Below are 12,867 nucleotides of genomic sequence, written 5' to 3' on the forward strand. Positions count from 1 at the left end.
TGTGTTGAATTAAGGTAAGAATGAATGGATGGGTGGATGGGTGAGTGGGTGGAAGGCTAGATGGATGAATGGATGGATTGATAGATAAATGGATGGACTGATGATTGATAGATAAATGGATGGATTGATGGGTGGCTTGATGGGTAGATGGATGGATGGATGGTTTGATGGGTGGATGGAATGGGTGGATGGAATGGATGGATGGGAGGATGGATGGATGGTCTGGTGGGTGGGTGGGTGGATGGATGGATGGATGGATGGATGGATAGGATGGATGGATGGATGGGAGGATGGATGGATAGGATGGATGGATGGGAGGATGGATGGATGGCCTGGTGGGTGGGTGGGTGGATGGATGGATGGATGGATGGATGCATGGATGGATGGATGCATGGATGGATGGATGGATGGGAGGATGGACAGATGGATGGATGGATGGATGCATGGATGGATGAGTAGGTAGATGGGTAGTTGGGTGGGTAGATGAGTGGATGGATAGATGGACAAATGGACAAATTAACAAATGAATGGTCTACCACATGCAGGACAGAGGATAATGTGGACTTTTTCTGAGATTCCCAAGATGCACCTTTCAGCACAGAAAGGCTCAGCCTAGTGGAGGAGGGGAACAGAGCGGAAGGAGAGGGATCCCTTTCACTATTAGGAAAGACAGCTAGGCCCTTGGTTCAACCTTTATTTTTCAGACAGAGTCTCGCTCTCTCACCCAGCCTGGGGTGCTGCAGTGGCATGATCTCGGCTCACTTCAACCTCCACCTCCTAGGTTCAAGTGATTCTTATGCCTCAGTCTCCCAAGTAGCTGGGACTACAGGTGTGTGCAACCATGCCTGGCTAATTTTTTGTATTTTTAGTATAAAAGGGGTTTCATGATGTTGGCCAGGCTGGTCTCAAACTCCTGAATTCAGTCAATCCACCCGTCTCAGCCTCCCAAAGTGCTAGGATTACAGGCGTGAGCCACCATGACAGCTGAATGGCCCTGCACACCTTCTTCATCGCAGGTGCGTTTTACTGTATTTCCTTCGACCTGGTCTGCCTCTCTGTTGGACATCAGCTCCCGGAGGGCGAGGACCTCACCTATCCTGTTCATCAGCGTGGACCACAGTGTCTGGCACCCAGCAGGTGCTCAGGAAATACTTGCAGTCTTTACTGAGGATGGTGCTGGCTGCAGAGGGGCCACAAGGCCTGGTTCACACCTACCCCCTTGTCCAGGGAGCAGCAGGACAACCGTAGGCAACAGAAGCACCTGGTAGGGAGACATCTCTGTCCAGAACCGGTCTCCTTCCCCCAAGGACCCCCCCAACAGAGGAGGGTCCAGGCCTGCAAACTCAGGAGGGGACATGGGGAGAGGCGTAGGACCATGAGGCCCTTGGCAGAGGATGATTAAAACAAAGTTCTACTGGGAGGGGCAGGGGAAGACTCCTGACGGCAAGTGGTGGCTGTTTAGAAAGTGAAGGCTGGACGAGCAGGGGCCATACCCCATTCTCAGCGTCAGCCAGAGCCCTGAGCCTCGCTGGGAGGGAATGGCACCAGCAGGAAGCCTGGAGCAGGGAGCGGCGTTGCTGAGGTGCACGAAGAGCTCTTCCTGCCGGCGTCCAATCCTGGCGTCCGATCCCTCCTTGCTGTAACCCTGTGGGTCATTACCGTTTCCCATCTGACAGCTGAGGAAACCAAGGTCCCCGGTGGGAAGGAAACTGTCCAAGGTCACCCAAGCCGGGAGGCAGCACGGGAACTCCTTGCACTGGACCTCCGGGTACCCCCACACACACCCCACCACTCCCCTGGAGGGTGGGGAGAGACCCCCAGGGTGGCTGCTGCAGACTGCAAGTTTGTGGCCCCACCCCCTGCCCCCTGCCCCCTGCCCCCTGCCCCGCTGCCCTGAATTCACATGTTGACATCTAATCTCCAGTGTGAGGTGGGGCGTTTGGGAGAAGAGCAGGTTATGGAGGTGAGGCCTCATAATGGCGTTAATGCCCCACTGAAAGAGGCCCCATCGAGCTTCCTCGCCTGCCAGAAAGGGGTCACCACACGGGGACGCAGTGAGAGGCTGGGTCCTCACCAGACGCTGAATCTGTGGGTGCCTTGATCTTGGCCTTCCAGCCCCCGGAGCCGTGGGAAGCAAACGCCTGCACCGATAAGCCCCCGGTCTGCGGTACTGCGTCAGAGCAGCCGGACACACCAAGCCCACGGTAAGGGGATTCCACAAACCCAGGCCAGGACGACCTTCCCGTTTACAAGCGCCTCTCACTTATTTTGAGAGAAACAAATTTCCATACCAAATAAGGTGGTGGACTTAAGAGCCTCTGCCCACTTCACACAATTCCTTTTAAGTGTCCAAATGCAATTACACTTGGAACTCGCCGGGATTCAGCCTCCCCCGGCCTCCCCATGTAAACAAGCGTTCCAGCTGGGCCCCAGCTGGTTGCCCTGGAGAAGAGGGGACGGGTCACCACCCTGCCTGCTGCCTCCAGCCTCTCTCTCAGCCTCAGGCATGGCCCGTGAGCCTCCAGGATCCGAGAGTCCCTCCTCAGCCCATCCCTGAAAAACGGACCCCAGGAGGCCAGCTGGGTCATGCGGGGAGTAGTGCGAGACTCCCTCTTCCACGGTGAGGTTTGCACGTGGGCAGGACAAGCAGGAGGCAGGCAGCTCCCAGTGCAGGTGCAGAGGCAGCTCTGCTTCTCGTTTCCCTTCAAGATGCCCACAGAGGCACACCTCTCCCAGTCTGGGCACTACGCTCCTGCTGGGAAAGCTCAGAATTCCCTCAGGCTTCCTGGACCCTGAGAAAGTTGGCCCAGGGCCGAAGGGGAGCCCTCTCATCACCCCCTCCTCCTGGCCACCCTGCTGGCCCCTGCAGCCCCCACTTTGCACCCCCACCCCTACCAATGCTCAGTGCCCCAGGCATGAACGCATTCCAGGACTCCCCCCTCCAGGGGCTGAATGGGGAAGGGGGCCTGACTCATCCTCCTGCAGAGCAGCACAGGCACCAGGCACCACAGCCCGCCAATTTCCAGCTTGCTCGCCGAGCGCCGTGATTTTCCACTTGCGCCATCTGATTGCTATTAGGGCTGGGGAAAAGGGAATTCCTGGTTCCATAAGCCCCCAGGGGGCCCATGCCGAGTCCGGGGTGGAAGGGGGGAGGGGTGCCGCTTGGGCGGTGCTGCCCACCTCCGCCAATTCTGCGCTGCCCCTCCATGGAGCCCTCGCCCTGCTGACCCCCACCGCTCTGTATCAGCCCTGAGTAAATTAAAACAACGGGGTGGGGCCTAGCCCCTCCTGGGCCAGCCTGCCCCGAAATGCCCACTGGGGGCAGACCAAAGGCGCCAGGCAAGTGTACAGCCGGTGCTCCCTCTCCTGGGCAGCCTTGCCGAGCAGCAGAATGTGAGAGAGATGAACAGCTGGACTCGGGCGGCAGTGCTCGGGCCAACGTGACGTCACCAGGCGGAGAGATGAGTTCCCGGTGGGGCTCTGGGGGGGCTCCTGAGCGGGGCATTCCTTCCTGAAGCCTCATCCCTGCTCAGCCCCTCCTCCTACTCCCCTCCCCTCCCCCTCCTGCCGGGCCAGGAATTGGGTTTGGGGCGGGTTCTGCTTCCAAAGCCATCTCTTCCAGCAGGCAGGGCTCTACTCTGAGCTCGCCTTTTCCGAGGCTCCGGGCCGTGCTCGGCGCTGGCCTGCTGCCCCGGTGGGTCGGTCGGCCGGAGGCGGGAGTCACAGGAAGAGCCCTCCACAAAAGGAGGCCTCTGCGGATCAGGACAGCTGCAGGTAGCTCCAGGGGCCCAGGGGCCAGGGGAGGGGGTTCCAGCAACCGGGGCTGCAGGGTGAGGGCCAGGCAGGGAAGGAAAGTGACGCGGGCACCGTCGGGGCAGAGAGGTGGACGTTGTCGGGGCAGGCAGCTCCCAGAAATCCTAAAGCCCCAGGCAGAGAGCCCTGAGACCCCAGAGAGGCTGTCACCCACTGGAGAAGCTCCCCTGCAACTCCTGAGTCTCCAGGTTCCAGGGCCATGGAGGAACTTTAAAAGTCCCCCTCCTGTGGCAGGACCTGACCCCTCCCAGCTGGCCTCACCCCCAGCCCCACTGTCCAGCTCCTGCTCTGTGCTGCTGGGGATGAGGACTCCCCCTTGGTCCCTCCCCCAACCTCACTGGCCATTCAAGCATGCATTCTAGAGGGGCTGGAAGAGAACACCCAGCAGGCAGTGTCCCACACACAGGGAGATGGCTCTCCCTGCTCTCAGCTCTGGGGTGCACACGGGGGGTTCGTGTGGGCAGCCACAGGATGTTGGAGCTGCAGTCCCACCTTCTCCCAGGCCAGCGGCCTGATGAAGCTGTTGGCCTTGGATGGAGGCGGTTCCTGGAATGATCTGCAAGGTCTCGGTCCCCCCAGAGAAGCCTCTTCAATCCAAGCTGTTGAGCAGGGGACTCCAGGCCTGGTGTGAACAAAACAGAGGCTCTGTGCCTCGGGGAGCGAGACAGGCCCCTCTGATGGCAGCCCAAGGGGCTAAGGAAAGGGGCTGGGACAGCCCCAGCTCATCGGGGCTGGGTCATGGTGGGGTAGGGGTGAAGGGAGAGGAGGAGCGTCCTGTGGGCAAGGCTGCAGGAGGCTGACAGGTGGCCAGGCCACCCTTGGGCTTGCTCTGAGGGGAGGGTCAGGTGTGAGCTGCGCTGGCAGCTTTTTGGGTCAGCTTCAGTAGAAACTAGTTCTGTCATAGCCCAGATCCCACCCGGAGGAACACACGTACACATGCACTCACACGCTCGCCCCATACACGTGTCACACACATATCCTTTAATATGGCCCATCTGGGGTCCACTGGCTTCTACATCTTTCTGTGCATGAGTGAAATTGCTTTTCAGGTTGTCCCTGGCAGGACAAGGACAAGCGCACAGGACACCCACATAATGGGGGGAAGCAGATGGTAGGGTAGCTGGGGGCCCCACTGCATGCCCAGCGGCAGCGTGGGGGGCCCGAGCCCACTGCCTTTGGGGCACTAGTTGAGGTGGCTGGGGTCTAGCCTGGCCAGGGTGAATGGGTGAGGCTCCTGTGAGTCAGACATCCCTGGAAACAAGGCTGGGGGCCCAGACCTGGGGCGGTGGGTGTCCAGAAGGGCCACCAGAAAGAGTAGGGGCAATGGAGAGAGCTTGGGGGGCTCTTACCAGGCGCCCGGAAGGAGGAGGGCAGGTGGTAGGTCTGGGGTTGCAGGGCAGGAAAGTTCGGACAGGCCCCAGAGTGTGGAGAAGGTAGGGCCTGTCTGTGGCAATGGCATAGTGGCCCAACTGGAGTCCAAGGAGGGAGACTAAAGACACACAGGTCACAGCACCAGCTATCTGCAAGCCCACTGCACACACATCACAACGCACTGGCTCACTCCGGCACATGGGGCACCCCGAAGACCCCAGGCTGAGTCACCCGTAGGCCAGGCACAGGTGCCCGCAAACGCCCCTTGAAGGCCCAGAGCGGCGCGGTCCGGCTGCGCGGGGCCGAGGGGACCCAGGCCACTGGGTGGGACGGGTCCTGCGAGCGGCCCCTGGGGCTGCACTTGCGCCATCAGCTCCGGGAGGCCAAGGGTTAAAGAGGGCCAGGGCGGGCCACACGCGCAGACGGCCACCTCTTCCAGCCAATGGTGGGCGCGGAGGCAAGGGGCACGGCCCGCCCCCAGGCGGGAGGAGCGGGTGGCGGGCGGGGGCGCGTGGCTGGCTGAGGCCGGGCGGACCAGCGCGGCACAGAGAAAAGAATTTCCGGGGAGTTGAGCCGAGCGGGCTGCCTAGCTCTTCCCTTGGGAGAGGAGGGGCCCGGCAGCCTGCGACCCGAGCTGTGCCCAGCAAGTCCCTTCTCCGCTCACAGCCTCAGTTCCCCCCCAGTACAGCAGGGAGTAATAGGTGCTTCCCTGCGGGGAAGGGGGACAGGGCTCCACGGGGAGAAGCTTCCTCCAAGGGGGAAGCTCAGGTTGGGGGACAGGGATCAATTCCAGAGGACCCAAGGCAGGCAGACCCATGAGATCTGGCTGGCCAAGGTGGACCGGCCTCCAGCAGGGTCGCCCCCTCCCCAGGCCTCCATTGGCAGCGCTAGGGTGGGTGCAGCTTCCCCTCCTTAGGCCAGCAGCCCCTCCCTACGCAGCTGCTCCAGACACAAATCTGCAAAGCTGCAGGGCATGGCATGGCTATGGGTGTGCCTTTGGGCAGGTGACCTCGCCCTCTAAGCTCAGGAGCCTCCATCAAAGGGCATGAGGATACATGGCCCATAGCTGGTCATGAGGACCAAACCAGATGATGGGTGTAGGCCGGCTGGCAGGGTAAGTGGTGGTGACAGTGATGCTGATGACCAGGCTGTCTTGCCTCCCAGGCACATGTAGGGGAAAAGCCAGGTGCCTTAGCATGTTGCAAACACCGGCTCAGCCAGAGCCCTCCTCCTCCAGCAGGTCCCCCCTGCCAGAAATGATCCCTCTTCCCTCTTCCCCTGCTCCTCCTTCTGGGACCGATTGCTGGGAAACCCCTGTCCCACACCAGACAGGGCACAAAGGAAGTGCCCCCAAAATGTGTGTGGGTGAATAAATGTATGTCTGCAAAAGCAGCCTGGCTCCAGAACTCTCACAAGAAGATGAAAAGGAGAGGGCTTCTTTTCCAGTGAGCTGCAGTGGGGCTGACACGGAGTCCGCAGGCAGGAGGGGGCCGTGCCCCAGGGGTGACCTCCAGAATCTCACCAGGACAGTCTCACAACGCCCCTGCCTCTGAGGGAGTGGGGTGGTTGCCTTTCCTCTAAGGTGACAGCTGAGAGCCACAGGCCTTGGGGGCCTAGGCATGGGGGTCCAGGAACGGGAGGGGTCCCTGCTGCCCTCATCCACCCTCTCTCTGGGCTTCTGCCAGGTGGGTGTGCAGACTGGTGAGCTGCCAGCAGGGACCCAGACGCACCAGGCCTGGAGATGGCTGGAAACTGCTCCTGGGAGGCCCATCCCGGCAACAGGAACAAGGCAAGTGCCACAGGTGAAGGGCCCTGGTCCTGCCCAGATGGGTGTGGGTGGGAGGGATAGACCCAGCCCAGCATCTCCTCCCCTATCCCCCAATTCCTAGCCCCACTCTCCAGCTCTGGACCCACAGTGAGCAGTGGGCTCCTCTGGGCTATGTGGCTGGGCACCAGTTCCCTGGACCCTCCTACCCTCCTGTCCTCATCAGTGAGGCAAGCACCAGGACTGGACACTCTCAAGGTCCTTCACTGTGCTGACCCTGGGGTCGCCTTGTAGCATCCTTGCAAGGTCTTGTTGCATCTCTTCCCTGCAGAGGTGGGGCAGTCAGCTACTTGCTACATCCAGGCGGGCCAGGAAACCCTGGGACGCTGACTCCAAGGTGGCCCTGACGTCATGTGCTCCGTGGAGCCTTGTGGGTCCTGGGCCACCCCGAGAGTGTTGCCCCAGGCCAGGGTCCATTAGTCATGAGTCACCCACCCCGAGACTCTGACAACCCCTCCAGGCTGACCCTCCTCCTACCCTCAGCCATCCTAGTCCCCTACTTCTGTGAGTCCCTTGAAAAGTCTGGGATTTCCTTCGCTCTCAACTTGGAAGGATCTCTTGAATCCCTATCCATCCTCTTCTGCATTTGAGGAAACTGAGGCTTACACCCAGGTAGTAACTTGACTGGGATCAGCCCCTAGGTCAGGAGCAGAGTGGGGACTCCAGCCCAGCCCCCGGGATCTCGGCCCCACACCCTGGGGCCCTCTCCCTCCTCCCTGTAGTGACCGCTGCGGAGTGGCGGCCGCAGGAGGCAGAGGTTGGACTGGTGGGTGGGGTGGGGCAGTCTGCAGAAACTCCCAGCGCAAAGGCAGAGCTCGGGGTGGGGCCGGGCTCCAGAGCAGGCATTTTACAAGGCGGTATGTGGCTGGTCACGGCGGCTACACGCCCAGTGACTCACCCGGCCTCCCCCTCTGACTCCAAGGAGGGGATTGCAGACTTTTTCCAGCATGCATGCGTGCAAGAGGCACTGAGTAAGCGGACCGCCTCCATCCAGCCCCCTGAAGCCCAGCTCTTTCCCAGCGCCTGAGCTGGTCCTCTTGGGCCTGTTTGGGCACCAGATCCTATGGTTTAGTTCCCCAACCCAGAAGAGTGTCCAGGTCACCCACAGGAAAGAGAAGCTAAGGAGTGGGATTTGGGGCGAACAGACCAGCAGAGAGGTTGAGTCGATAAATGTATTTAGAGAATGGTAGGGAGGGAGCAGGGCCCCCTTACAGTGCTTGCCCTGACCTCACAGTCTCCCCAGAGTTTTGCTAACGCCTCCAGTCCTGTTTTCAGGCTCCCCTTGACCTGAGCAGGCTAGGAGGTTCCTCCCTTTGCAACAGGGTGTCCAACCCAGAGAACAGTCTCTCAGGACCCAGCTTTCTGCCAGAGCTGGGAGTCATCTGAAGGTGGCAGAATGGATCCTGCCTTCATAACCTTATCTTTTGTTTTGTTAGGGAGCCCTGAGCAGTGGGAACAGAAGCCCGGCTTGTGGGGGAGATGCTGGATGTGGGAAGGGGAGTGATCGTTCTCCAGGCAGGCAGCCTTTGCCTCTGGGAGGAGAGGTCGGAGGGGACCGCCTGAGAACTGCAGCCAGCCTGTAGATAGTTGGGTTGTTTGGCGCGCACAGCGTGTTTAAATGTTAACGTTTAAAGATCGGGTATTTCACATTCCAGTCTAGAATTTAGGCTTCTCTTCAGGGAGCGGGGGAGGACCATCAGCCACTCCAGCCCACCCAACCCCTGGCCCCCACCGGCTGGAGCACAGCAGGCCGCCCGCTTCACTCTAGAGAGGGACTCTCGGGTTTGCCACTGTGCCCCCTCTCACCTATTCCTTGCACCTGGCCCACCTGCATGCATTTATACAGAAGCCTAGACCCTGAGGGCAGGACAGATACTCAGCTGGGATGCACTCTTACAGCCACACCAACGGTTAAAGTATTGAAATGCTTCCCTGCAGCTTCATAAATAGCTGCTGCCTCTCCCCCACTCCAGGGACCCCCTGGACTTTCCCACAATCTGGAAACCCCAAGGGTAACCCTGGCTCATCAGGGAGCCAGCCACCTCTCATCCACTAGAGAACAGGGTCTGGCTTCGGGGAAGGCTGAGGTCCACTTGTTGTTTTTTTTTTCTTTAAATGTAACTTCCAAGTGATTTTATTTCTTCAAATAGTTTCGTGTTTTTTGAAACCTTGCAAGATTTTGCAAGAATAGTACAATACCCACCAATACTTCACCTCAGCTCAGCCATCGTTAACCCTTCACCGCAAGTGCTTTCTCTGTATCTCTTGACAGACAGACTTTTTCCCAGAACGATTTGAACGTAAATTGCAAGGCTGGGCCCAGTGGCTCACGCCTGTAATCCCAGCACTTTGGGAGGCCAAGGCAGGCGGATTACTTGAGGTCAAGAGATCGAGACCAGTCTGGCCAACATGGTGAAACCCCATGTCTACTAAAAATACAAAACTTAGCTGGGTGTGGCGGCACATGCCTGTAATCCCAGCTATTCGGGAGCCGGAGGCAGGAGGATTGCTTGAACCTGGGAGGCGGAGGCTGCAGTGAGCCAAGATTGCGCCACTGCACTCCAGCCTGGGTGACAGAGCGAGACTCTGTCTCAAAAACAAACAAACAAACGAAAGGAAATTGCAGACACCAAGCCCTTGACGCCCAAATAGCCTGTATCTTCTAAGAACAAGGACGTTCCTGTAGCCACATAGTGAAAGTGTGCGTATCCACGGTGCATTGTCACATTCAAAAGCTGAAACAGTGATGCAATACCACTATCTCTGCACCGTCCATACTCACATTTCCCCAGTGATCCCAACCATATCCTTTCCAGCAGCTGAGATCCAGCATATAATCCAGGATTCTGGATTTATTTTCAGATCTTTCTGGGAAAAAAGTCTTATCTGTCAAGAGATAGAAAGCACTTGTGGTGAAGGGTTAAGGATGACTGAACTGAGGCGAAGTCCTGGTGGGCGTTGTACTATTCTTGCAATCCAGGATTCTATCACTGTGTTTAGGAGCCATGTCTCTTTGATCTTCTTAAAAATGGAAAGGCTTGGCTGGGCGTGGTGGCTCACACCTATAATCCCAGCACTTTGGGAGGCTGAGGCAGGTGGATCTCTTGACGTCAGGAGATTGAGACCAGCCTGGCCAACATGGTGAAACCCCGTCTCTACTGAAAATACGAAAATTAGCTGGGCATGGTGGCGTGCACCTGTAGTCCCAGCTACTCAGGAGGCTGAGGCAGGAGAATCGCTTGAACCTGGGAGGCAGAGGTTGCAGTGAGCTGAGATCACGCCACTGCACTCCAGCCTGGGCGACAGAGTGAGACTCCTAAAAAAAAAAAAGAAAGGCTCTGCTATTTTTTTCTTGTGTGACTTGGATGTTTTTTGGACAGTCTACTCTGACCAGTGGGCAGCCTGGCACCCTTCCTGGGCACTGTCTGGTGCTACCCCCACTCCTATAGGCGTCATTCTGTGCTGCTAGCTCGAGACTCTGCGACAGAGAGTTCACATGGGTTGGGGTCGGGGTGTTTGAGGATAGAGTTGCAGCCAGTTACCTGCTCCACAGCCACTGCCCTACAAACCCCCTCCCTGCCCCAAGTCCCTAATCGGGACCCCCCCACGCTAGGCCCCAGGTGCAGATCTGCAGGTGGGGACCAGCCGGCATCACAGGTGTCCTCCTCTGTACCTGCGCAGATGTGCCCTGGCATGAGCGAGGCCCCGGAACTCTACAGCCGGGGCTTCCTGACCATCGAGCAGATCACGATGCTGCCACCTCCGGCCGTCATGAACTACATCTTCCTGCTCCTCTGCCTGTGTGGCCTGGTGGGCAACGGGCTGGTCCTCTGGTTTTTCGGCTTCTCCATCAAGAGGAACCCCTTCTCCATCTACTTCCTGCACCTGGCCAGCGCCGACGTGGGCTACCTCTTCAGCAAGGCGGTGTTCTCCATCCTGAACACGGGGGGCTTCCTGGGGGCATTTGCCGACTATACCCGCAGCGTGTGCCGAGTTCTGGGGCTGTGCATGTTCCTCACCGGGGTGAGCCTCCTGCCGGCCGTCAGCACAGAGCGCTGCGCCTCGGTCATCTTCCCCTCCTGGTACTGGCGCCGGCGGCCCAAGCGCCTGTCAGCCGTGGTGTGCGCCCTGCTGTGGGTCCTGTCCCTCCTGGTCACCTGCCTGCACAACTACTTCTGCGTGTTCCTAGGCCGCGGGGCCCCTGGTGCGGCCTGCAGGCACATGGACATCTTCCTGGGCATCCTCCTGTTCCTGCTCTGCTGCCCGCTCATGGTACTGCCCTGCCTGGCCCTCATCCTGCACATGGAATGCCGGGCCCGACGGCGCCAGCGCTCTGCCAAGCTCAACCACGTCATCCTGGCCATGGTCTCCGTCTTCCTGGTGTCCTCCATCTACTTAGGGATCGACTGGTTCCTCTTCTGGGTCTTCCAGATCCCGGCCCCCTTCCCCGAGTACGTCACCGACCTGTGCATCTGCATCAACAGCTGCGCCAAACCCGTCGTCTACTTCCTGGCGGGGAGGGACAAGTCTCAGCGGCTGTGGGAGCCGCTCAGGGTGGTCTTCCAGCGGGCCCTGCGGGACGGCGCTGAGCTGGGAGAGGCCGGGGGCAGCACGCCCAACACAGTCACCATGGAGATGCAGTGCCCCCCGGGGAACGCCTCCTGAGAGCCCAGCGCCTGGAGGAGGCAGGGGCAGGAAGCGGCCTCCGGGACCCTTTGCCTTGGGACAGGAATGGGCACCTGCCTCTGAGTCCACAAAGGAGAAGAAAAATGTGTTTCCTCTCCTCGGGCCTCCTTCTCCCTGGGCTGGGGACTCCATGGGTGGCTGGAAGACTGGGCAGCCACCTGCAAACAGACGCTGTGGCCCCTGCCCGGCTCCCCCAGCCATTCTGCTCCCCTAGAGACCCTTTGTACAGAAGTTGCCCCTAGGCGGTGGGGCCCTGCCTTGCCCCAGGCTGGTCAGTAAATGTGAGGAGGTGGTCAATCAGCCCAGCCACCTCTGCCTCTTGGGTCAGCCCTCCTTGGCCATGGCCCAGCCAGCACCAAGCCAGCAGCCTCGTCCCTGCCATTTGGGGTTGTTCCCGAGATTCGATCCTCTCAAGGCAGCATCGGTGAACAAATCCGAAGGAAATGGTGTCTGGAAGAAGGTTCTGATTCACATGCCTTGTAGCTAAGTCTTTCTGCAAACAACCTCCCTGCCCTCTGTCAAGTCATTTGGTGACTTTGATGGGGGGATTTCTGGTCACGTCAAGGTGCTGGAGACAGGAAGGACCTTGGGCCGCCTTGGGTCGTTGACCTGCCTTTTCTGACTCTGGGGGAGGGGCCAGTCCTGGGCTGCCTCCGGGAGCACTCAAGGTATCCCGCAGGCCATGAGGACCCACTGGGCAGCTCCTGGACAGCCTCTTGGCTCCAGCCCCCACCCGAAAGTGGATACTGGCTCCACCCTGGCCACCTGGGGACTGGCATTATGGTGCACAGTGGCCCAATGTAGCCAAAGGAAGTTTTATAAAAGACAATAAAATGTGTATCAATAAACACTTCATAACTTGCAGCCAGGAAGGCTTCATGCCCATGGTCATACCCGGGTCTCTGTTTCCCACAGTGAGGATGCCCAAGGAAGGGCACAGAGTCCCGGGACAGGCAGCACCCCCTGCCAGCTCTCCCGCACACTTTGCTCTTTTCCTCTGCTCTCAGGCCTCCTCCTGGGGCTGGGGCTGCACACACCCATGTTCCCGCTCCTGTGGCTTGTCCACTCCCTGCCAGAGGGAGCTGTGGTCAGCCAGGCTGTCCTCTGCCAGCGTATCCCATTGCCTCTTCGCAGCTCAGAGGCCCCCATGGCCTCTGGGAGCCTCAGCTCTC

At 59.3% G+C, this 12,867-nt stretch overlaps 1 protein-coding gene and 1 long non-coding RNA gene across 8 annotated transcripts; one reads left to right on the forward strand and one right to left on the reverse strand.

The window, feature by feature from the left end:
* Nucleotides 1-911: 911 nt before the first annotated feature.
* Nucleotides 912-2,202, reverse strand: LOC117080325. The gene is made up of 3 exons (XR_004435784.1): nucleotides 2,075-2,202; nucleotides 1,494-1,645; nucleotides 912-1,261 (listed from the first exon to the last, which is right to left on the reverse strand). It is a non-coding gene; the product is annotated as an uncharacterized LOC117080325 (long non-coding RNA).
* Nucleotides 2,203-2,527: 325 nt separating this feature from the next.
* On the forward strand, nucleotides 2,528-12,563 carry MRGPRF (MAS related GPR family member F). 7 transcript variants are annotated; one of them, XM_033205299.1, is made up of 4 exons: nucleotides 2,528-2,620; nucleotides 3,375-3,472; nucleotides 6,870-6,973; nucleotides 10,691-12,559. In XM_033205299.1, exons 3-4 carry the CDS (start codon nucleotides 6,926-6,928, stop codon nucleotides 11,672-11,674), a joined length of 1,032 nt encoding a protein of 343 aa, XP_033061190.1. In that variant the 5' UTR covers nucleotides 2,528-2,620; nucleotides 3,375-3,472; nucleotides 6,870-6,925; the 3' UTR covers nucleotides 11,675-12,559. The 7 variants fall into 7 exon arrangements, with proteins under 7 accessions (XP_033061190.1, XP_033061193.1, XP_033061188.1 ...); XM_033205296.1 differs by lacking the exons at nucleotides 2,528-2,620; nucleotides 3,375-3,472 and adding exons at nucleotides 5,561-5,629; nucleotides 6,189-6,298 and having other exon boundaries at nucleotides 6,870-6,986; XM_033205302.1 differs by lacking the exon at nucleotides 3,375-3,472 and having other exon boundaries at nucleotides 2,543-2,620.
* Nucleotides 12,564-12,867: the final 304 nt, after the last annotated feature.

The sequence above is a fragment of the Trachypithecus francoisi genome, unplaced genomic scaffold, assembly GCF_009764315.1.
Source record: "Trachypithecus francoisi isolate TF-2019V2 unplaced genomic scaffold, Tfra_2.0 Lachesis_group8, whole genome shotgun sequence".
NCBI lineage: Eukaryota > Metazoa > Chordata > Mammalia > Primates > Cercopithecidae > Trachypithecus > Trachypithecus francoisi.

What these genes read in the sequence shown, in the direction of transcription:
- MRGPRF (XM_033205296.1), top strand. Translation starts at nt 6,257, where the DNA reads ATGAGGACCAAACCAGATGATGGGTGTAGGCCGGCTGGCAGG. An exon ending in GGTGTAGGCCGGCTGGCAGG is followed by an intron (nt 6,299 to 6,869) that starts GTAAGTGGTGGT and finishes GGCTTCTGCCAG; the next exon opens with GTGGGTGTGCAGACTGGTGA. An exon ending in GAACAAGGCAAGTGCCACAG is followed by an intron (nt 6,987 to 10,690) that starts GTGAAGGGCCCT and finishes GTACCTGCGCAG; the next exon opens with ATGTGCCCTGGCATGAGCGA.